The sequence below is a fragment of the Ursus maritimus genome, unplaced genomic scaffold, assembly GCF_017311325.1.
Source record: "Ursus maritimus isolate PB19 unplaced genomic scaffold, ASM1731132v1 scaffold_10, whole genome shotgun sequence".
NCBI lineage: Eukaryota > Metazoa > Chordata > Mammalia > Carnivora > Ursidae > Ursus > Ursus maritimus.
Window position 1 is genome coordinate 48,847,048 of NW_024423344.1, and position 23,729 is coordinate 48,870,776.

Here is a 23,729-nt window from a genome sequence, read left to right on the forward strand (position 1 = left end):
GGGAGAGGAAGAAGCAGGCTCACAGCGGAGGAGCCCGATGTGGGGCTCGATCCCATAACGCCAGGATCACGCCCTGAGCCGAAGGCAGACGCTTAACCGCTGTGCCACCCAGGCGCCCCATCTTTCTTGCATTTGATCAAACAAGTAACCTGTTTGAGCACCTGTAATGCCAGGCACTGTGCTAGGAGCTGTATGTACAAAGATGGATAAGACATAGTTTGTGTCTTTAAGGATCTCTCACTTCAGTGGAGGTGGCCTCAAAAATAACCCTTGCCAGTGCTGAATTCTATTTTTAAATTTTAGCATGTGTGATAGAGGGAAATAGTAAGTTTGATTGCTAATGACAGTTAAAGATCTTTAGTAAAAGTTTACAGAATTAATTTAAATCATGAAATTAAATTGTAATTTATTTATGATGAAATATGTGATAATGTATTTTGGTTACTGTTGTTTGTCCTATAAGAGGAAGTTTACTTGACTGTTAGGTAAGCAATGGGTAAATTGTGATTTCAAGTATGTGTTCATACACATATACACGGTTAAAGATAAACTGTGTGTGTGTATTTAATTGGCTTTTTTGGCCCAATCAGTGCAGACTGTCAGTGGGGAAAAACTGTGTCAGGTTTCATTTTCATTCGCTGTAGATGTATAGTTTGCATGGCTTCATTTTACTCTGTAGTACAGTTTTGAGTGATTTTGATTACGTTAGAATTAGGGTAAATTAAGATGTTCACATTTATTTCCCTTCTTTAAGGATTTTTTTTTTCTTTCCTGTCTTTGAAAGAAGCTAAACCAATTGGGAAGAAACTTAGTTCTTATATAACGTACAGTTTAAGTTCCTAATATTCTTGGAAGAATCAGATGGAAACATAAATTGAACTCTGATGAAAAGTATGCTTTTTAAGCTGCATAGTCCACTTTTGTTAAGAAATCTGAAATTACCCTTTCTGATCTTTTTTCTCCATTTACTTTCCATACCTCATTTTCTTTGTTCCATTCCAACAACACTTAAGGTAAATCTTTTGGGCAACTTCATTTTATTTCATTCTTAAAATTGAGAAATTCTCTGAAACTCCTATCCTAGTTCCTTATACTTTTGCCTCCATCTCTCTTCTGTCTTTTTTTATTGTTGTTATTCCTTCTGCATATCATTACCCAGATAGAGGCATGTTTTAAAAGTATATGTAAAGTTGAGGTGGGGAGCTGAGTTTGAGAGAGGGAGTACAAATTAGAATTAGTCATAGTTGGGAAAATGTTATTGGAATGGTTCTTTTCATTCCTCTATTTTCTTTTTTTTTTAATTTAAATTCAATTTAGTTAACATATGGTGTATTATTAGTTTCGGGGTAGAATTTAGTAATTCATCAGTTACATATAATACCCAGTTCTCATTACATCATGTGCCCTCCTTAATGTCCATCCCTCTACCCATTCCCCTCCAGCAACCCTCAGTTTGCTCCCTATAGTCAAGGGTCTCTTATGGTTTGCCTCCCTCTCTGGTTTTATCTTATTTTGTTTTTCCTTCCCTTCCCCTACATTCATCTGTTTTGTTTCTTAAGTTCCACATATGAGTGAAATCATATGGTATTTGTCCTTCTCTGACTGACTTATTTCAATTAGCATAATACCCTGTATTTCCATCCACATTGTTGCACATGGCAAGATTTCATTCTTTTGGATGGCTGAGTAATATTCAAACACTAAAACCATGTCTCCAAGCATGTAATAGTTCTTTAATATCATTAAAAAATAATTTATAGACAGATTAAATTAGTTGTTGAAGGGTTATTAAAAAAATAATTTCTGAGAATTAGTTTGGCGAGCATAACAATGATGAGGTTGAATTTAATGTAACATGTACAGATATAAGTCATTATATTAATAGAGATTTCTGACATGGAGAATTATAAATTAAAGTGAGAAAACACAGTTGTTAAAACCAGGAGAGGGAAAATCTTTCAGGAATGTCTTAAAACCTGTGGACATCTTGATTAATTAGGTAAGCAAAATGAATAGATTTGCCATCATGCAGATTTCCCATGGGCTATGTAGTGGTATTTTGTGTTTTTTTGATATCTAGCCCATGTTTCACTTTGTCTTCTTTGCCAAATAAGCATGGATACTCTGTAGGAAAGTTTGCATCTTTTGCATGAATCTGGTTTTACTTTCCTAGTTTAAATTTGGACCTTACATTTAGTTAGTCCAATGTATTGTATGGATAGTTACTAAAAAATCTATAGAAATCCATTTAGAATTAATTTATAATTTCAGTTTTAAACTTTTCAAGTTAAAAACTTTTCATGTTTTATATATGTATACATGTTCTCATGCATGTGCACACATGTACTCATACATGTATGCACACACATTTATATTTTATTTGTTTTCATAGCATTTGGCAGCCCTAGAGAAGTTCCTAATTCTTTTTCTGTCCGTGTGCCATTTTTTAGACTCAATGGTATTTCTAACATCTGAAAGGACATATACACTCAGAAAATAACTGTTAAATTTGATTGTGATCAAGTATTTATTTTATCAACAGGTCAATAAAAGGAATCATGATTTCTAATGCTTATATAATGAGAAGCTAAAATTATTTTTAGAAGTTGAATTTCATTTTTTTAAAATATTTTATTCCCATTTCTACCCTGTGAAGAGAAGGAGATACTCTAAAGAAAGTGCACATTGTTCTCTACTAGAGATGCACAAATATTGTAGGTTCTGAAGCCAAAAAATTCTCACCGTGAGGTGACTGGGGATTCTTGGAAACATTAGGCATCATTTTGGGTGCCACGGTGTCAATTGAGGAAGTTTTCTTTGTAACCCTTTAGTGTCATTTATGGGTGAATACAAATAGAAATTGAGGTGCTTAGTAGCTTCCAAATATTCTCATCTCCTTAATTCTCACTGCTTTTGAAAGTATGTTTGCCATCTTATTTTAATGATTAGTATAGTTATACTATACTAATCCTCTAAACCTTAAGATCTACCTATCTTACCCCGTTTTGTAGGTGGGAAAGCTGAGAAGTAACTTGTTCAAGGTCACAAAGCTAGTAAGTGACCATGCTCTGAAGGCAACAGAATGTGTACATAAATCAAATTGCTAACACAAAAAAGAAGAAAGGGAGGATTTTTAATTTTAAAGTTTTGTTTTTGTCTTAAAAGCAAAGTTAAACACAGGTAATAATTTTTTTATTTAAATTCAGTTAATTAACATATAGTGTATTATTTGTTTCAGAGGTAGAGTTTAGTGATTCATCATCTTATATAACACCCAGTGCTCATTACATCACATGCCCTCCTTAATGTCCATCACCAAGTGACCCTGTTCCCCTCCCCTCCTCCCCTCCAGCAACCCTCAGTTTGCTTCCTATGATTAAGAGTCTCTTATGGTTTGTCTCCCTCTCTGATTTCTTCTTGTTTTACTTTACTCCCCTCCCCCTCTGCTCCTCTGTTTTGTTTCTTAAATTCCACAGATGAGTGAAACCATATGATAATTGTCTTTCTCTGATTGACTTACTTCCACAGCTAATAAATTAATGCAAATATGTAATGCATTATAAATGTCCATTCAGAGTTGTGCTGAATACTTTATTCTTTGTTACCCCTATATCTAAGTTAGCTCTTAGTAGATTTTTCCTTATATTAAACATAAAATCCTACCCATAAACCAACCACAGTCTTTTGATTATCAAATTGTGTATATTTCTGAAAACAGTAATTATTTTAAGTATCTACCAGTTAATGATCCCTTCACGTTCAGAAAATCACATGCTTATAATGATATTTTTCTTAATAACAGGATGCCCATTAAAATGAGAAGATGTTTTGGGTGTAAGCCAAAATCTACTTAGTTTATTTTAGCATTTTAGAATAATTCAGATTTGAGCACTTAAATAACCTACCAAACACTTGATTTCTTAATAGACAACTTCTTTTAGGCAGGCCCTCTGCCCCCTTTTAAAAAATGTATCATTTCTTTTTAGCCTTTATAATATTTCTAATTCTTTGGTTAATGTTAAACAGTTTAAACAGTAATCTTCATTTTTCCTACACACAGAGACAGGTACATTAATTGAAAGAAGGTAATTTTCCTTTTTAAATGGACATGCACTCTCTACCTTTTTAGTAAAGGTTTAGATCATTTCTTTTTAGCCTTCACGATATTTCTAATTTTTTTATTGTTTTTAAACAGTTTAGGGAGTAGTTGACTCATTTTCTCGTATACAAAGTGACATGCACATTGCCTGTGAAGGAAAAGTAATTTGGCCTTGTAGGATCCAGGTATTTTGTTTTTGGGTTTTTTTGTTTCTTTTTTCTGAACTAGTTATAAGTTTTGGAAAACAAATTCTTGAATCGTGTTTGGAGAATACAGATAAAGATAGTAATAGATTTCCCTCTGAATCAGTTAAATTAGTTGACAGTTGATGGGTGGGTGGCTTTGTATGTAATGAAAATACTGAATTTAGAGCCAGGAAGCCATGTGGTCTGCCTCTGGCTTTGACAGTCGCTAGCTGAATGCTTTGGGCAAGTCAACTAAGTCCTTGTGCTTCTGAATATTAAAAAACCCCAACATTGTCATGATAAACTCACTGTGTCTTTATTTTATTTTATTTTATTTTATTTTATTTTATTTTATTTTATTTTATTTTATTTTTTGGTATTTTTATTTTTAACTCTGAGAAGATTTAAGTCAGAATGAGAATGCTTAAAAATCTCTTAAAATGAATGTTTATACCTAATGCTTTCATGCAACAGTAATTTATTAAATTTCTAAAGTTCCTTGTAAATAGCAAAACATTTACTCTGCTTTTAAAATGCCTAGGGTTCTGAAAAGTCTATTCTAGGTTTTCTCAAACATTATGTAATAAAGAGATAGATTTATATTACATGTGAAGTGTTTTATATGTAGTCACATTATACTGTTGCATTACGCACACAGCAGAGGGGGTGCAGGTTCAATGTTAAAGTCCTGGCAAATGTTGGATGTTTTTAATAATTTTAGTGAAGTACATAACTTCTGTAGGAATTTTGGATTCCTGTACCAGAACTGAAAACCAAGGAAGTGAGTTCTTTATTATGCCTCTTCTGAAAGACTCAGGAATAAACAGTAAATATCTGATTTTTTCCAATTAGAATGGAAGACAATGTGAAAAATTGGATATCTAGTCTCAAGATTCATTTTACAGTTTAAATTTTCATATTTTGAAAGCAAGGCTACCTTGGTTTCTTAAGCAATTGCATTGACAATTAATATGAAAATTTAAAAGTTTGATGTGTGTGTCTTTAATTGTAATTCTAGGAAGAAAGCCTAGGAATTTTAAGATTCCATAATAGCACACTTCATATCAAAGTCATTTCATCTCTTGAAATGATATTACTTGACAGCCTTTTCCTGAATTATCATATAAATTTTTACTGAAATTGAAAATATATATAATGTATGCTGTTATGCCTGAATTATGAATTAAATTATCTTTAGAAATCATGTAGTTAGAGAAAATATGTATATATTGTGTTCAGTTAGCATTAGGTAGAAATAAATATGACTAGAGTAAACATTTAGAATTATTGCTTCTAATGTTTAGCATCTTAATATATTCATTTATTTATTAAAAATAATGCTTAGTAAGCTGGCACTTGGGCTATAAAATAGTGGATAACAGCTTTCCTGCCTAAGACCTTGATAAGGTGGTTAAAAGTCAAATAGTCATAATATGGTCATAATATAGTAATGTACCATCCTATTTTTTATGTTGTAGAACATTATCCAGGTACAAACACACACACACACACACAAACTTAAAGTGTGGAACGCATTCAGCAGGGTGTACTTTTTTCATTCTTTCCTCTTATGTAAGTTTACGTTTCAAGACATGTTGAGTAAAAAGGGCTAAAATCACCTATAGATAATCTGATAGAGTTTGGGCAAAAATTGTATCTTCATCTTTAAATAGAAATGATCATAATTTTTACCTTATAGGGTTATTGTGAGGATCTATGGCATCTATAGTTTAGAACATCTGGTACATGATAGTAATCACACAACGTTAGCTGTTACTATTATTCACTGGTGAACATATAAAGATACTTGTGTGAACATATTTACAACATAGTTTATAAATGTAGGAAACTAGAAACAACCTAAATATACAATAATATATATATTTATGGTACATCTATTTAAGAAATAATATCTTGCCATGAAAAATGATATAGATACATACTTATTGGGGTGGATAGATGCCCTAAATATATGGATAGTGAAAAAAGCATCATGAAGAGTATGATCCCTTTTTGTAAAAAAAAAATAAATAAATAAAAATAAAAAAAATGCTAAAAAATTTTAACAAATTACTAAGGGCCAAGTATAGGCTAGTATGAAACTATAAAATCACTGTAAGGGACCCCAAAAGGGAAGCTCTCATTCACTCCACAGACCTCACTGGTACTTATGAGATAGACTAGGAACAAGACTAGACAGAGCCCTAAGGCACAAACCTGAGGAAGGGAGCAGTTTCTACATTGCCTAAGCCTCCAAGTCTTGGTTCTTCTCCCCTACAGAACAAAACCTAACTATGCTAGGACAAAACACCTTCTTTGGGGAAGGGAATAGATAAAACCACCTTTTTGGGGAAGGGACAGAAAACTATGAGAGAAATTGTGGGAGGAGGAAAGCCTGATCCTTGATACCAGGGGTAAACAGCCAACCTATAATGGTAGAAACAATGGCTAAACCAGAACAATAAAGAATATCTCCACCTTCCCACCATTAAAGACAAGCAAGCACCAATAAACAAGTGTCGAAAGTGTGAGAGTGAGTCAAGAACAAGGAGAGAGACCTCTGAGCACAGACTCTGAGAAAAAGCCTAAAGCTGTGGGTGGAACAAGAACATTGAAAAAGAAAGCACCCAATAACCCAGCTGCTACCCTAAGCACAAGGTAATACCAGATGAATTTTAAACTGGTGGGTTGCTGAGGTTAACCATAGCACAATAAAATATAAACAGTTCAACTCCTGACTAGATTGATTCAATTCCACACACTAAAGGTCTAGCAGAAGAGGTATGCCCATTCTCAGGCATAAATACCTCAGTCTGCTCTTACACAAGATATATAGCTTTTAACCAAAAATTACAAGACAAAGAAGAAACAAGAAAAATAACAATACACTGTTATTAGACAAAGCAGTCAACAGAATCAGAGTCAGAAATGATCCAGATATTGGACCTGTCAGTTGTAGTTTGAAATAACTATAATTAATATGTTTAAGACTCATGTGAACAAAGTGGACATGTACTAACAAAGAGGGAATATCAGCAGAAAGTTGGAAGCTCTAAGAATCAAATAGAAATGCTAGTAATGAAAAATATGGTACCAGAGATGAAGAATGCCTTTAACGGATTCACCAACCAGTAGACTTGACAGAATGGAGGGGAGAATCAGTAAATATGAAGACACATCACTAGACATTACTCCTACCGAACCACAAAAGTAGAATATATTGCTGGGGGGTGGGGTGGGTACCCAAGGCATCTAAGAGTTGTAGGGCAATTTCAAATGACCTAATATATGAAAGGAAAATCCTAGAAGGATAAAAGAGGTGGGGGTGAGATGGGGACATGGGACAGAAAAAATATTTCAAGTTCTAATGGCTTTTTTTCAAAAAATAATTAAAGACCTCAAACCACAGCTTCAAGAATCTCAAAGAACACTATTAGAATAAATACCCCTACCCTTCCAAAACCAAACACACATATACACTGAGATACATAATATTCAAATTGCTCTAAATGAAAGATAAGTAGAAAATGTTCAAGGCAGCCAGAAGAAAAAGACAGGTTAGATATAGAGGAACAAAGATAAGAATTATAGCAGGCTTCTCATCAGAAATTATGCAAGCCAGAATACCATGGAATAATATTTTTTAAGTGCTGAAAAAATTAAATGAAACAAAGATATTTGTCGAAACTAAAGGACACATTGAAACAAACAACAGAGAGCATTCATTAGCAGCTCACCTGCACTGCAATTTGGAACTACACAAAGACTTGGGGAGTGCGGGAAATGGAGCAAGTGAAGGTAAATATATAATAAATTCTGTGCTTTTTAAAAATTGCTTTAGAAGGTAATTGTCTAAATCAAAAATGGTAGCCATGTATTATAAATTTATAGCATACATAAAAATAAAATATATGGCATTAGCACAAAGGATGGGAGAAAGAATTTGGAATACTGCTATAAGGCTTTTAGATGACATATGATGTGGTATATTATTTAGAGGTACATTGTGACTAAAGATATATGTATTAAACCCAAGGACAATTACTGAAAACAGTACAAATATAAACAATAAAACAATAGTATGTATAAAATGGAATCATAGAAATAATAAAAAAAAAGGCGAAGAAGGAACAAAGAACAGATGGAGAAAGTAAAGAACTAATAAGATGATAGGTTTTAAGTCACCCATATCAATGATTACATGAAATTAATAAAATATAAATGGTCTGAATGTAAACACAAATTGAAAGAAAGATGATAACATTGGTAAAAAAGCAAAACTCAATTATATGTGTCTCCAAGAAAGCCACTTTAAATATAAAGACACGGAAAGATTAAAATAATGGGAAAAGAGGCTTCAAGTCAGTGATCTCACGTTTTAACTTAAGGTAGTAAAAGAAGAGCAAATTAAACCCAAATCAAACAGGAGGAAGAAATAATAAACATAAAAAGCAGAAGTCAATGAAATTCATTATTGTACCAAAGATCCTGGTAGTAAGGCAAGAAGAAGAAAGAAAGGGCATATGGGTTAGAAAGGAAAAAATAGAAGTGTCTGTATTCAGCATAATTTTTTTTGTAGAAAGTTGTTTATTTAAAAATGGGAGATGGAGACTGTATTTGAAATGTTAATGTCATAAAAGACAAGGAAAGACTGTTGGAAATATTCCAGGTTAAAGGATACTAAAAAGACATGACAAGTAAATTCAGTGTACCTGTTCCTAGATTAGGTCACGAGGGAAAATGCTCTAAAAGAAATGAATAGATCAACTAACAAATTAAAATATGGGCAGACTAAACAAGATATTATAGCAATGTAAAATTATGAAGGTGATAACTACACTGCTGTTTTGTAAGAGAATTCTCTTAGTCATAGGAAATACTGAAGTATTTAGGGGTAAAGGACCATGATATATGTAACTTACCCTAAACCCTCAAATGGTTCAGGAAAAACATGTAGAGAGAGCACGTAAATGCGAGGACAAAGCGAATGCAGGGGCGGGGGGGCGGGTGCTGGGTGGCAGGATGTCATGGGCAAAGATTTCAGTGTGTTCTGTGCTATTTTTGTTTTTGTAACTTTATAAGCTTGAATTTTTTTTTTAAGTTCTTAAAAGGTTTTTCAAAAATGGCAAAAGAAGAGGGTCATTACACTTGAAGGGAAACTGCTTTTCTTCCAGTAAGCAACTGTGAGGGAATAGGTAAGGTCTGCTTATAGGAAAGAGTATATTTGCTTGCTTCTTGCTATAAAACACATTTCCCCAGACCGGTGTTCCTCTCCCGGAAGGCAGCTCACCTTGTGTGCAGCCACCGCCTAGGCCCTCTCTGTTGCGGTCCTGTGAGCGCGTGCAGACCTGTAGATGATCATGCTCCTGGCTGTGCCAGAAGTCAAGGCCTTTTCCTCTGACCCAGGAGTCTCAAGTCATCTTGCAGCATCCATGAAAAAGTAACAGGCCAGCTCTTTTGATTGAAAGGGTGAAATCAAATCCCAGACCTGATGGTCTAGTCCTGTGAACATGTCTCCCTTGTCCCTATTTTCTGTTCTTTTTCTCACACTAAATTCTCTGCCAGGAATCACTTTCCTGTTTTACCTCCCCAGACCTTACACATTCTTTCAGTGTGTACACCCTTCAGTTCTCCTTCTAGCTTAGTAATCTCTCCCTCCCAGATGCTTAGGGGATTGTTGTTTTATTCCACTGCTCATTAGTCCTTCCCTTTCTTTCTTAACTCCATTTCTTTTCCCGCTTCATCCATTTTTCTTCTTTTCCCAATTCTTTCCTTCCCTTTCTCCTATTTTAATGTAATCAAATTGAATATGACAAACTTCTGATTAGACTATGTGAGAGCAGACCGTTTATTGCTGTATAGTGCCAAGAGGATTTATTTATGTATTTCCGATGGACTGGTTCTATTAAGAGCCACTAAAATGTTCACAAACATGGTTTTTAAACCCTCATCACAGTGATAGCTTTATTTTAGGGTAGTGTACTACTTACATAGATTGAAAGTACTAAGTAGGATCACAGAATTTTCAGGGTTGAAAGAGTCCTAGAAATCATTCAGGGAAAAACCCTTCATCTTCCTAAAGAGAACAGGTCATGGTTATTGATCGTTATTGCTTGCCAAGGACTCATATCACTATTCTTATTGCTGCTTCTCACTATGGTTATGAACGATTATAATTTTTTCAAACTGCCTTAAATTTTTATTTCATGTACTGGTAATATTTATTGGAGGTAGCAATCATAAAATTGTCATTTGGATTACCATTAATAAGTTAGTTAATGTAAGCATGTGCATTTTGTGGAAAACTGTTGGGCCAGATTCAGCCTTTGTGGTGTAATTATGTTTGAAAGCATGATTCTCAAAATACCTAATTTTAAGAGTATTGTACTTCTCATAATTAGAATCTGGTCTATTAAATTAATAATAAAATCTTTCTCTTGGAAAATTAGGCTGTACATCAAGATGATTCTACACAATGGATTCTAGAACCAGATGTCCTGTATCTGAATCCCATCCCTGCCACTTGCTAGTACTATGGCCTGGGTTATATTAATTAACTTCTGTGTGTTCTGATTCCTCATTTGTAAAATGGGAATATGGTACCTATCTCATGGGTTCCTGGGAGATTAAATGAATTGGTCATGTAAAGTACTTAAAAGAATACCCAGGACAAAATAAGTGGTACATATTTTAACAAACACTATTGATTAATAAAAGATGGCTAATAGGCTATAATGGTTTCCATTTAATTTGTCAGCCTAGGTAAGAGGATAGTTTATGCAGGTCATCAGCTTCAGAGGGGTTGGCTTTACTCCTCTTCATATTTTAAAGGATTTCCCCCCCTTAGAGCTTATTCCCACTAAAGAATTCTTTTCACCAGTGCCTAAAACCATAGTGTTTTCTTCTACACATTATTCTTTGTGTTTTGTATGCGTCATACGTTGTGTGTTTGTGTGTGTTCCTGTTTTTTAAACAATTTTATGTTCTAATTCCATTTTAGTGGCTTTTAAATAATTCCATGCATCTGTGCTACACAAATGAGAATAAATATTTTAGATGTGTACTTACAGAAGCTATGGCATATAACTTTATACCTTAGTTATATATTTCCACTTTATCCAGTTTTAACCAACATTCTATACGATCCTTTTGTAGATTATGGTTGATTAAAGTACTAGACCATATAAATACAAGTATGACCATACGTTGCTTTTAAGAATAAATGATCGCCCAGTAACGTGGTCTAAGTAAAATGTTCTCTTTTTTAATTATGTAGTCCTCCTCGCCATCCTCATCACAGCCTCATTCTAGCCACTGCAGAACGAAGGCCTCATCATTGTGTCACCATGCATCCCTGCCCTGGGTCAAACGTAACCATGTAGGCCCTGCAAAGGCTACCAGTCCATCTCTCCGTCTTCGTCGCTGGCGACCCTTCTTACGCCTACCATCTATGGGTCTCCATTCTGTTGTAAGTGTAGTCAATCTTCCATCTCTTCTTCCAGTGACAAGGATAGTCCATTTTTTCCTTAAACTTCTTCAGTCTTCAAAGTACTTTTCTCTTGGTTCACTCAGCCATTAGCTTTTTCTCCCCCAATAAGATTGCAAGCATACCTCTATGCTTTGTGGTCTAGCTTGACTTTCACCAGTGCCTTGGTGAACATTCATCTTCCCACTCCATATCCCTCCAGCATAAGGATGCCTGCCTTTTGATGAGTACTGATCGACATTCATGATAATGTTTAAGTTCCTGTCTGTTGTTAAAGTGAATATGTATTCTCTTAACCTTCATCTCTCTGATTTCATTTAGTTGACCCAAGTCAACAAATGCTGTGTACCTTCTGAGTTCTTTGCCATCTCTTTATTTTTTTCATGTTTCTGAACATGACTGTAGTCTCTTGTCATGCTCTGGGGTCACTTTACTTAACTCTATCCTTAACCTAATCCTTCATGGTGTAGGGTGTTTCATCTAAGCTATTTTATTCCCTGAGGTGTCTCAGGTACTTGGTTTAATCTTGATCCAATCTTCCCTGCCTATTCAATTTCTAAAGATCTTTTTCCAAGTAGGAGGTGAAGATTTTCTCCTTGTGAATTGCTTCCCACAAATTTTTATGATTTCTCCTTCTTAGGTTGATAATATTAGCAAACTATTAAAAAATACATTTGTTCTTATAATCTTGCTAATTATCTTAAATGTTGAGGTTGATGATGGAATTCTAATAATTCTCATGATTGAAATAAACTGCAGGGTTAGGCAAATCCAACTCTTTTCTTTCTGATGTTTTGGACTGTTAATAGCAATGACTGTGGTTTGGCAGAACCTACCTAGAAATGCTGTATCTGAAAGATTTTATGTATGTTATCCATTTATAAGAAACTGGATGCTTCTGGAAATCATCATAACATTTGAAGCCAGAGGAAGTCTTATTCCTCATGCATTTAATGCTTAAAAAATTAAAAGTTGGTGTCAAACATTCTTTCCTTCCCCTTATTTACTCTTCCAGAGCTAGACTCAACTGTGAAGTAGAGTCTTGACACGTCTCCTTAAATATCTGTTTCCTCCAAATGTCAGTATGGTCATCAAAATAGCCTTTCATTTATGCTGAATATCAGTCAATAAACTGCTGTCTATTTCATTTTCCTCATTGAATCACAACATGCATTTGCCATTTTTTTTTTCATTTATCAATTTAACATTTGTTGCTTCCCTGCTGTGCCATACACTGTTTGGCATAGTAGGAGATACAAGATGAATTACATGATCAGAGTAAAACCCTAATTTTGTAAATTCTAACTTGGGCACAATTGACTGTAAATATGACTGATTCTTTGCTGTCCATATTAATTCTGTTGCTTTATAGCTTCATAAGTATTTTCATAGCACAGCGTGGATTCTAGAGTTACCCCGCCTGAGTTTGAAACTAGATTCCATCACTTACTAGGTGTTGAACAGTTCAGGCACAGTTCTCTCAACAGAGAATAAATGAGTATATTACCTATCTCAGAGTTTATATGGTGATTAGTTGGTCAGTACATTTAAGGCACTTAGAACAGTGCCAGTGCCTATTATATATTAAGTGCCACACAAGTATAAATTACATTTAAACCGTTATTTTCAACAATCTGAAATTTATATTTAGTATTTAATTAATTTCTCTCTAATTGATTTGTTATATTATTTTTAATTGTCTGAGATAATAAGAAGTGTTGTATTGATAATTAGGGAACTTTGTAAAAAATAATATATAAAAATAAACGTAGGCAACATGACCCAGTGTATAGCTTCTGGTTTCTGCCTTCTTGGTCATGTTTTGAAATTGAAGACTGCCTTTTATTTATTGTTCTTGTTTTAAGTGGAACAACTTTTAAGCAGTTGGATAATTGGAAATTTCAGACTCTCATACTAATGAAGATGATCAAAGGGAAAGGCTCCCAATAGGTACTGAGGTTCTGTGTAAGGCTTAGAAGTTTTGAGCTTTACTTACCTTTTATAATAATAGTTTGAAGGCTTTTCATGCCCTCTTTAGAGTTTTATATTTTTAGTATGTACTTTTGGATGAAAGGTATAATGACTCACCATTATGAGTCACTAGTGTTAGTGATTTCTTATATTTGTGATAATGTAGTATTAATATTGTAATGTTACATAATGCTTTTATAGCACTTAATTTACAAAATTCTTTCATGCATTTCATTTAAACTTTAAAACAGATAAGAAACGCAGTGTACACAGGGATCAGGTATATATTCAGGTCTCTGACTCCAGTTGTACTCCTTTCCCCTCCAGCATGATTGTGTTTACTGACAAAATATGAAAAATAGAAGCTATGAGATGTATTATTCTTAAGAAGAGATGGTGTTAAAATAGTTTATCATTTTTGAAAATGCAGTAGCTCAAAAAAATTAAAGTACTTGATATCCTGTTGGAGAATTGTCTTCAAATGAGTAAAACAAAACTCTTTTCTAGTTGGATAAAAAATCATTCCTAGTATTTTTTTTCAAGATTTTATTTATTTATTTGACAGAGAGAGACAGCGAGAGAGGGAACACAAGCAGGGGGAATGTGAGAGGGAGAAGCAGAAGCAGGCTTCTCGCTGAGCAGGAAGCCCCAATGCTGGGCTCCATCCCAGGACCTGGGATCATGACCTGAGCTAAAGGCAGACACTTAATGACTGAGCCACCGAGGTGCCCCCATTTCTAGTATTTTTTGTTATAGGATTGAATTTGTAGTTTGTAGAATTGCCTAGGTGTAGCCTTGAAAAATTGTATTCTCTTTTGATCATTAGTAAAACGAGGATATTGGATTTGAGCGATCACTAATACTTTCTGATTGACCAGGAAATTAAGGGAACTCATTATCATTATCTTTAAATATTTGAAGGAATATCATGTTCAAGAGGGATTAGACCTTTTTCTAAGATAATGGAAAATACTGAGACACATATATTAGTCTCAGTATGAAGGATAATCCCAGCAAAACTGACCAAAGACAGAATGGACTGCCTCAGAACCTACTGGCAGTCTCCTGTTCTCCTAGGGACCTCTGCAGATGGGGCTGCACGGGTGAGGAGTCTACTACCAGAACAGCCGCAAAAGTAGATCATTTTGATTCCTACCAACAGTGGAATTCTTTCATTTTAAATTGACGTTAGGAAGAGCTGGTTTGCCACATTAATGTTATGTTGAGATTCTCCCATTCATAATTGGAGGGAAATAATCTCTGAAGAATGATGTGAGATTAGATGAGTCACTGTATCTGTACATGTTTTAGAAACATTCAATAAATCCAATATAGTAATAATGTTTATTCTGTCGCTTTCAATTGTTTTGCATCTGAAAACTTCTTAAAACTACTTTTAAAAAACTACTTAAAATTATAAAATTATCTGAAGGTGAAAAAAGTATAAATTTTACCTTTAGATACTAATGTGTTACAGGATGTTAATATGAGATGTAATTTGACTTATGCCTCTTTAAAGCGTTTGCCTCTAAAATTTGTACTTGCATTTAACAGTGATTGTATTTTATTTCCATTTAAGATTTGATAAATAGCTAACACACATTAGTGTTAACTGTGCATCTTACTGTGTATCATAGACAGCACCATTTAATCATGTATTGATTTTGGGTAACTTATTTACATTTCTAGGAAATGTAGCAGATATTGCTTAATGCAAATTGAATTTGGTAAATTAAACCCCCCCCCAAAAAAAAACTAGGTGTATTATTTCAAGGTTAATTTCAAGTAGTTCACTAAGAAAGAGGCAAAAAAATCATAGGTTATAGTTAATTGCACTTTAATTTGATTTTATCTCCCCCCCTTTACTCTTTTGGGCTAGTTTCTTGCATTTATTCATTTTTAAACTTTTTGAACCTATGACGAATAATGAGACTTACTTTATTCTAAGACTATATTACATTGCTCACAAAAAGATATTATCAAGTTCAAATCATTAAGGAAAGAATTCACTTTCTTGATGACTTAACATGTAGCTTGAAAAGAGTTTCTTTAACTGTTTATGTTATTTTTTTTAACTTTATTTCAAGTATCAAAAGTTAGACAAATAAGTTCATGCATTCATTTCATTCAGCAGGTATGCATTGTGTGTCTACTAGGTGCCTGGTGTTGTGCTAGGCACCAGGGCTTCCAACGTTGAAAAAAATTAAAGGTTTTTAGATCAGTTGAGATTAAGAAAGATGTGCTTTTAGCTGTTGTTTTCCTGATTGATGGGTGAGGACATTGCAGTAAATGTGGTCATGTTCATTCTTTGTCTACCATATCAAAGATTAATAAACCTTGAAATATATTGGATAAATGTTCTCTCATGTCATTTCATATTTGTATGTGTTTACATGTACTTGATTAATTTGACTACTAACATGCATAATATGTATTTTTCCCTCCTATTTCAGGCACCAAGTATAGATGAAAAAGTAGATCTTCATTTTATTGCATTAGTTCATGTAGATGGGCATCTCTATGAATTAGGTAAGAACTATTTAAATTTATTCTGGGGAGGGAAATGATAAATGGGAAAGTATTTATGACTAACAGGAGTGTTGGCATTTATTGTGTTTAATATTAATTGCCCTATAACATTGAATAGGCATAATGAAAGTTTTCCGTTTAAGATTTTTTAGTAGAAAAAAATATTTTTTTGATGTTTAAGCAAGTTATAATTCAAGAAAATGTGCATGCCACCTTTGTATTTCAAGCAAAGCAGGGAAGTAAAAATCATAGGAAACTCCTATAAATCACTTCAGCATTCTTTACTAAATTATTAGTTACCATCAACATCTGGATGAGTGATCTTGATCCTGAAACAACTTTTAAAATATAGTGTAATATTCATAATGACTAATTTTTGTAATCAGCAACGAGTATCACTAGTTTTTAGGTTTTTGTGCGATCTGTTTGTTTTGCCTCTGATTTTTTAACTTTGCAGGGGTCTGTGTTTTCTGGCAGCAATTCCCTAAGGCATATGTCAAAGTAGCCATGATTAATTATTTGGCATTTTGGCCTATACCTACACTTATTTTTTAGAAATTTAACTGTAGGTGGACTATTTTGAGGAGTGTTGGAGGAGATCCTCATAATTTTAATTTATCCATTCAGACATAACAAACTTCTTATGATTCTTTAATGGCTGGTATATAGTACTTATTGTGAGTCTTTGTCCTTTTCCATGAGACTTTCTTTTTGGGTTAAAAAAAAAAGCCAAATAAGGGGCACCTGGGTGGCTTACTTGGTTAAACGTCTGACTCTTGGTCTCAGCTCAGGTCTTAATCTCAGGATTGTGAATTCAAGCCCTGCGTTGGGCTCCATGCTGGGTGTGAAGCCTACTTAAAGAAAAGAAATTAATTATATTTTTAAAATTTTTAAAAAGTCAAATTAAAAAGAGAAGTCTTTTCCAATTTCTAAGTACTGTGACTTTTAGTTCTCTTTCTTCTTACTTGCTGTGTATATATTAACTTGCCACTTTCATTTTCCATAGCTTATTTAAAAGCATAAGGGTTCTGAAAGAACTCCTGTGACTGTAAATGAGGTCCATAAAATTTAGATGGATTTTTTGTTTGGAATATAACAATAGAGTAATACACTTAATTAAAAAGAAATGGCTCTATTAAAGGGGACAAGGAAAGTAAAGAACATAATTTTGTAGAAACTTACAATCCTAAGGGCTGTGTACAATAGTAGAGTGATTTGAGTTGGAATCAAACCGAAATGAAAAGAACGCATCATTATGGGAATATATGACAGACCTGCAGGGCGGCGTGGAAGACCAGCTTTGCTAATTCAGTCTACAAAGTCTACATCTAGAGATAAGATGCAGTAGTGATTGGGGATTTCACACATCTGCCTGATTGCTGGGAGCTGAGTTTCTATGCTGAATTTTGAATAATAAAGACAACTAGTGGAAATGGAAGTAGAGAGTTCTGAGACTTGCCAGACACATTTTGTTGACTTTAAGAAAGTACACTTAGGAAAGGCCAGAAAAATGATAAATATGAGCCATAACCAGAAACTATGAAAGTGATGATGACCTTCCGAATGAGAGACTTATCAGTAGAACAAACAATAACATCCAGAAGATATTTAGAAAAAGGAAATCTCTGTCATCTCAATGGGAAGGAGTTGACTAAAAAACTCAATTCGGTTAACTAGCTCTCTGAGCTCAGAAGCTAGAAAGTACAGTTAGAAGGGAAGATGTGTATCAAGGGTAAGCTACCTATGAAGACTGGTTTTCTTGTAGCATGCCAAGATCAGTACAAAAGGATTTTCAAATTGGTTTGAACACCAGAAAAGGAAGAACATCAGAAAATAAAGAACTACTAAGGTCTTGTTGGTTAGGTATTCTTTAGCAAGAAGAATGATCATGGCTGACAGAGAATTAGAGCCTTTTGGGGATTACATTCTTTCAATGAGTTTAAAGAATTTCAGAGATCAAGAATTTCAGAGATAAAGAGTTTATAAAGAACAGCAATAATCTTTTGGATGCCATAGAGAACAGGGATAAGTACAAGACAAATGAAAATGGGCAGTTGCTGATTCACTGCAAGAGAAATTGGCAGTAACCCTGATGCAGATTCCTTTTTTTTTTTTTAAAGATTTTATTTATTTATTTGACAGAGAGAGAGACAGCCAGCGAGAGAGGGAACACAAGCAGGGGGAGTGGGAGAGGAAGAAGCAGGCTCATAGCGGAGGAGCCTGATGTGGGGCTCGATTCCATAACGCTGGGATCACGCCCTGAGCCGAAGGCAGATGCTTAACCGCTGTGCCACCCAGGCGCCCCCTGATGCAGATTCCTAATAAATTCTAAAGGAATGTTGAGCAAGAAGACTATTGAGTTAGTGAATAGAACACAGTGATTAGGAGAACAGCGTAGGTTTTTAAGGAAAAAAAATCATTTTGAAGTAACCTTATTTGTTTAAAAATAAGGCTATATGATTGTAGACATGTGTAAATTAATTACTACAGGACAATTATTCAACAAAGGATAGCGGTTATCTTTACTATATTTATTCCATTCTAAATTGTAAGGTTAGCTGATGAAAGAAACTGAGTTATTCATCTTTTTGTTATCACCTCTTCCTTTTCCTTAGGGCTTCATGTCATTAATGGCATATGTAGGGGAGGAGAAGTACATATTTCTAAATATATGTAATTACTCTTTATGGATAAATGAGAATAATGGGTTTGGAAGTGAATTCAGAACTGACTGAATCATCAGATTAGAAAACTGTTAACTAACAATTTATTGTCTACCTGGAGTAACAGGAATACTCTGAAATTTTTAAAAAATTTTTTTGAAATAATTTTAATTTTATAAAAAATTACAGAAATTGTATACAGAGGAAGTTCCCATAAACTTTTTACTCAGATTTTCCAGATTCACTTAATATGTCTGAACCATCTGAAAATAAGTTGCAGACACAGTACCCCATTATTGTTTAATATTTCTGTATGTATTTCTTCCAAACAGGTGGGTACTCTCTTGCATAACTGTAGTATGACTGTCAGAATCAGGGAATTAACATTGATCTGTTATTATGACTGAATTCACAGACCCTACTCAAATTGTTCTGATTTTTACAATAGCCTCTAGAGGTTCAGAATCCAATCCAGGATTGTGTGTTGTATTTAGTTGTCACATTTGTCTCCTTTAATCTGGAATGTTTCCTCAGTCTTGTCTTCTCTCTCGTGTCTTTGACATTTATTTTTAAGCATACAGGGCAATTACTTTGAGATTATTTTTCAGTTTGGGTTGTCTGGTATTTCCTCATGATTTATCCATTTTTGGCACATACACTACAGAAGTGCTGTGTTCTCAGTGCATCATTTCAGGAGGCTCGAAATGTTGATTTGACCCATTACTGGTGATGATGACCTTTATCATTTGGTCTAGGTGGTATCTGCATTTCTCCATTATGAAGTTAACAAGTTTGTTAAACTTATTAATATGTTAATATGTTATAGTTATTAACTAATAAGTAATGAATAAATATTTTATCAGGAGATACTTTGAGCCAATGTAAATGTACAGTTTCTCATTAAGCCTTTATCGGATTTAGCATCCATTGCTGATTTTTAATTATCACTATGATGGTTGCCAAATGGTGTTTTTTAAAAAAAATTCCTACAACATTAGAAGCTTTCCTTTTTCCCTCATTCATTCATTCATGTCAGAATGGACTCATGGATTCATATTTTACTCAAAAGGTTACATACAGTTCATTATCATCATTTATTTTGATGCTTAAACTTTTCCAGACTCAGTCTTGAAGGGAACCCTCTCAAGCTAGCCCTTTTGTCCTTTTAATATGTTTCTGTCATTCTTCAAGTACTTTCTGTCAGGTAGAATAAGAAGTTCTGGACTCATCTTTGATTTTCTGTGCCCCAACCCTGTATTCAGTTGCATCTCCATAGAGCCCTGGTTCCTTCTAGTGGAAAATGATATTTAGAACCAATATCTGGGTAGGTGTGCTCATTGCTACTAAGAAATCATTGCTGCTAGACCCTCTCAGAAGGCAAAGGTAGGAAATGTTTGTATATATTAGAAAAATACACTCATAAACATATATGTGAATATGAGTATAGACCCACCCACAGTTACGTCTATTAAAAAGCATTCACTTACATTAACACTTCTAAATCTAACAGTATATAGTTTATTCTAGTGTTCTCTGTTACCCTTTGTGTATTTCTTGATTTACCCATTCCTCTTGTATATAAACAAGCTCCTAGCCACTCCAGCCTAAAACTCAGACCCAGACACAATGCTCCCCGCGCTCCGGCCCCCCAGGCCCAGACAAACAGCAACAGCTCTGCAAAGTGGGAAGCCACCTTCTTTCTGATATTTTGCAAATTCCTGAACCCTGCTCTCTTTCTCCTCAGTCTCCTCATTAAGACCGTTGTGCTCTGCGTGGGTTTCCCGTTCATGAACTGGCAGAAAACTATTACCGTTGAGCTCACATACAAGCCACCTATTTCCTGATGTCTAAGAACAACTGTTTCAGCTATTTCATCCAGCTTTTTGGTTGTTTCCAGTGGAAGGCCTCTTCCGGTACCAGTTATTCCAACCTGGTTGGAGGTGGAAGTGGCCTCAGTATTATTTCTTCACTTCCCACAAGGAAGATCAGAATTTAGCTTTCCTGTGTCACCCTTGTTCGTTACCCACCTTCCCAGTCACAAAATAGATTCTTTCCTTTCTTCTATTCTCCCAGTTCTCTTGTAATTGTTTATATTATTATGACCACAGAAACATTATTCTCAGCTGAGCCATAATTCATGTACTTTTAAAAAAACTTTTGGGGCGCCTGGGTGGCTCAGTCAGTTGAATGTCTGTTTTCAGCTCAGGTTATGATCTCAGGGTCCTGGGATTGAGCCCTGCATTGGGCTCTCTGCCCAGTGGGGAGTCTGCTTCTCCCTCTTCCTTTCCCTCTGTGATCTCTCTCGTTCTCACTCTCTCTCAAATAATGAATGAATGAATGAATGAATAAATAAATAAATAAATAAATAAATTTTATTTCTCCAGTTTTAATAATTGTCTGATTTTGCCTTTTGGTTTGTTTGGTTAATCTTCCCTCATATTTTTCTTTCACAGTGGTATCTATCAGTCCAACTCTATCACTGTGCATATGGGTTCAGACATTTTTATTATATTTGGAAGCCATGGAATTATAGAAGGGATTATTTTATGGATTGAACTTGAAGTGCCACTTATAAGACATGTGAGATTTAGATCGGAAAAGGAACATCAGTTAACTTTGGGTTAGAATGAGTTTATATAATACTGGACCATTTCCTTTTTTCATAGCATTCATAAAGTAGTAGTTTATTCAAGATGTTTATAATTGTGTTTAATTAACATTGGTGGTCAGTGAAATGACCCTAGGTTATTTATTTATTTATTTATTTATTTATTTATTTATTTATTTTCCATAATAATGTTTTTATTATATTATGTTATTCACCATACAGTACATCCCTGGTTTCTGATGTAAAGTTCGATGATTCATTAGTCACGTATAACACCCACTGCACCATGCAATACGTGCCCTCCTTAGGTTATTTAGATTGTTGATCTATACTACTTACTGCCTTGGTACTAGTAGTAATATATAAATCTTGTGGTGGCTCCCTTTCATTGGTTATAAGCATGTCAGTCTTAGGAACCTTCTGACTTGAAATAAATATTTCATATTCCTGAGGGTAGAAACTAGGGTTGTAGCTTTTTAAAAACCGACTTATTAATTTTACATTTTTTAAGGAAATTAAAGTCAATGTTTATTTCTTATAAATTCTGTTTATGAAGGTAATTTAGGCTTTCAAACGTGGAAGCAAGGTTCTAATAATATTTAATATAAAAAATATTTATAGGTAACACATTTAAAATATTTGTTTTAGGATATATTATTTTCAGTATCTTTTAACTTCTGCCTTACTGTGGGAAGAGGAAAATGGAAGTTGGAAGTACATTGTCCTATATAAGCAGCTAAACATTACAACTGTTTGTTCATTTTCCACAGATGGACGGAAACCATTTCCAATTAACCACGGGGAAACTAGTGATGAAACTTTATTAGAGGTAACAACAAAACTTGTTGGCCTACATTAAGTGTTATTAATGTTCTTGTCATCTTTAAAATATCTCTGAAGATCACTTGAATAACATTTTCTCTGAATTTGGATGCTTTCATGTCCTTGCCCTCTTGAGAAAATCCAAAAAGAAAATTCTGAGTTAGTGAATCTACAGCGAATGCAGAGATTTTCAGAGATCTTTGTGTGAACAAGAATCAAATTTGAAAAAGATAGGAATAGTATTGAAAGAGTTGCACATTATATCCCATATTTCGCTGAATCCAAGATACCATCGTTTGTATCTTGATCCTGATTTTTAGAGATTTTTAGATTTATGAACAAATTGTGTGGCTAAAAAATAGTAATTTTCAAGTTAAAAGTTTCTTTAAAGTATTTTAAGAAGGAATACTTACTATATCTTACAGTTTTGTACTAAGCAAATTAGGCTACCCGCCATTCACTCTTCTGGTCTGTGCTTTAAATTATTTGCATTTGGAAAAAATCTGCAATATAAAATTAATATGAATTAGGAAAATATGAAACATTTATCGTTTGAAAGGAAGACACATGTTTATAAACTGAAAAATTACACATTTTTCCCCCATAGGATGCCATAGAAGTTTGCAAGAAGTTTATGGAACGTGACCCTGATGAACTGAGATTCAATGCAATTGCTCTATCTGCAGCATAGCTTGTCAGTGATGGAAACACCAAATACTGTATTATTTGCAACAAAAATTAAATTTCTGCTGCCAACACTAACTCAAAAATTTTGATATTTTCGTTAACTTGACTGATTAAACTTTATGTGAATTAAACTTTGACTTAATCTGTGTTTTATTTTTGCCCCACATTAAAGCTGTAATTCTTTTCTCCCCTTTCTTTCTTGTGAAAGACTTACCTTGTCTGAGGACTAGCAGTAGCTTTCTTATTCTCTTTTAAATTTCATGGGAGATTTTGTATTGGGCACAGGTAGTTTCCATCTGCATGGTATAAGTATATGTGATATCACATATTTTGACAGTCCCTTAATGAGCAATTGTGGAGCATCAACTTGTCATGAGCTGGACACTGTTCTAGATGCAGGACTTACAGCACCGAATACTTTTAACAAGTCCCATAGTCATGGAGCATATGTTCTTATGAGAAGAGGTGAAGGACACTATAGGAAGATAGACACCAATGACAGATGCTAGACAAAGTCAGATTCGAGTTAGAGAGTGACTGAGTGGATGCTTTAGATTTTGTAGTCAGGGAAGGCTCTTAAGAGGAAGTAGCTGTGAAATTGAGATCTGAATAGCAAAAAAACAGCCAGTCAGAGAAAGGTGGTAGGGAAGAGTAAAGAATAATTAAGGCAGAGTCCCTC

General features: G+C 34.2%; 1 protein-coding gene across 3 annotated transcripts in view; it reads left to right on the plus strand.

Moving 5' to 3' along the window:
- UCHL3 (ubiquitin C-terminal hydrolase L3) overlaps nucleotides 1-23,181 on the plus strand; it is a 44,458-nt gene extending 21,277 nt beyond the window's left edge. For 2 of the 3 annotated variants that reach the window (XM_040623635.1, XM_040623624.1), the window contains exons 7-10: nucleotides 11,561-11,752; nucleotides 16,195-16,270; nucleotides 22,312-22,370; nucleotides 22,971-23,181. In XM_040623635.1, coding sequence (XP_040479569.1) covers nucleotides 11,561-11,752; nucleotides 16,195-16,270; nucleotides 22,312-22,370; nucleotides 22,971-23,054 — 411 coding nt within the window. In that variant the 3' untranslated portion in view covers nucleotides 23,055-23,181. The remainder of the gene's footprint in view (nucleotides 1-11,560; nucleotides 11,753-16,194; nucleotides 16,271-22,311; nucleotides 22,371-22,970) is intronic. The other variant, XM_008686653.2, reaches the window with a different exon arrangement.
- Nucleotides 23,182-23,729: the final 548 nt, after the last annotated feature.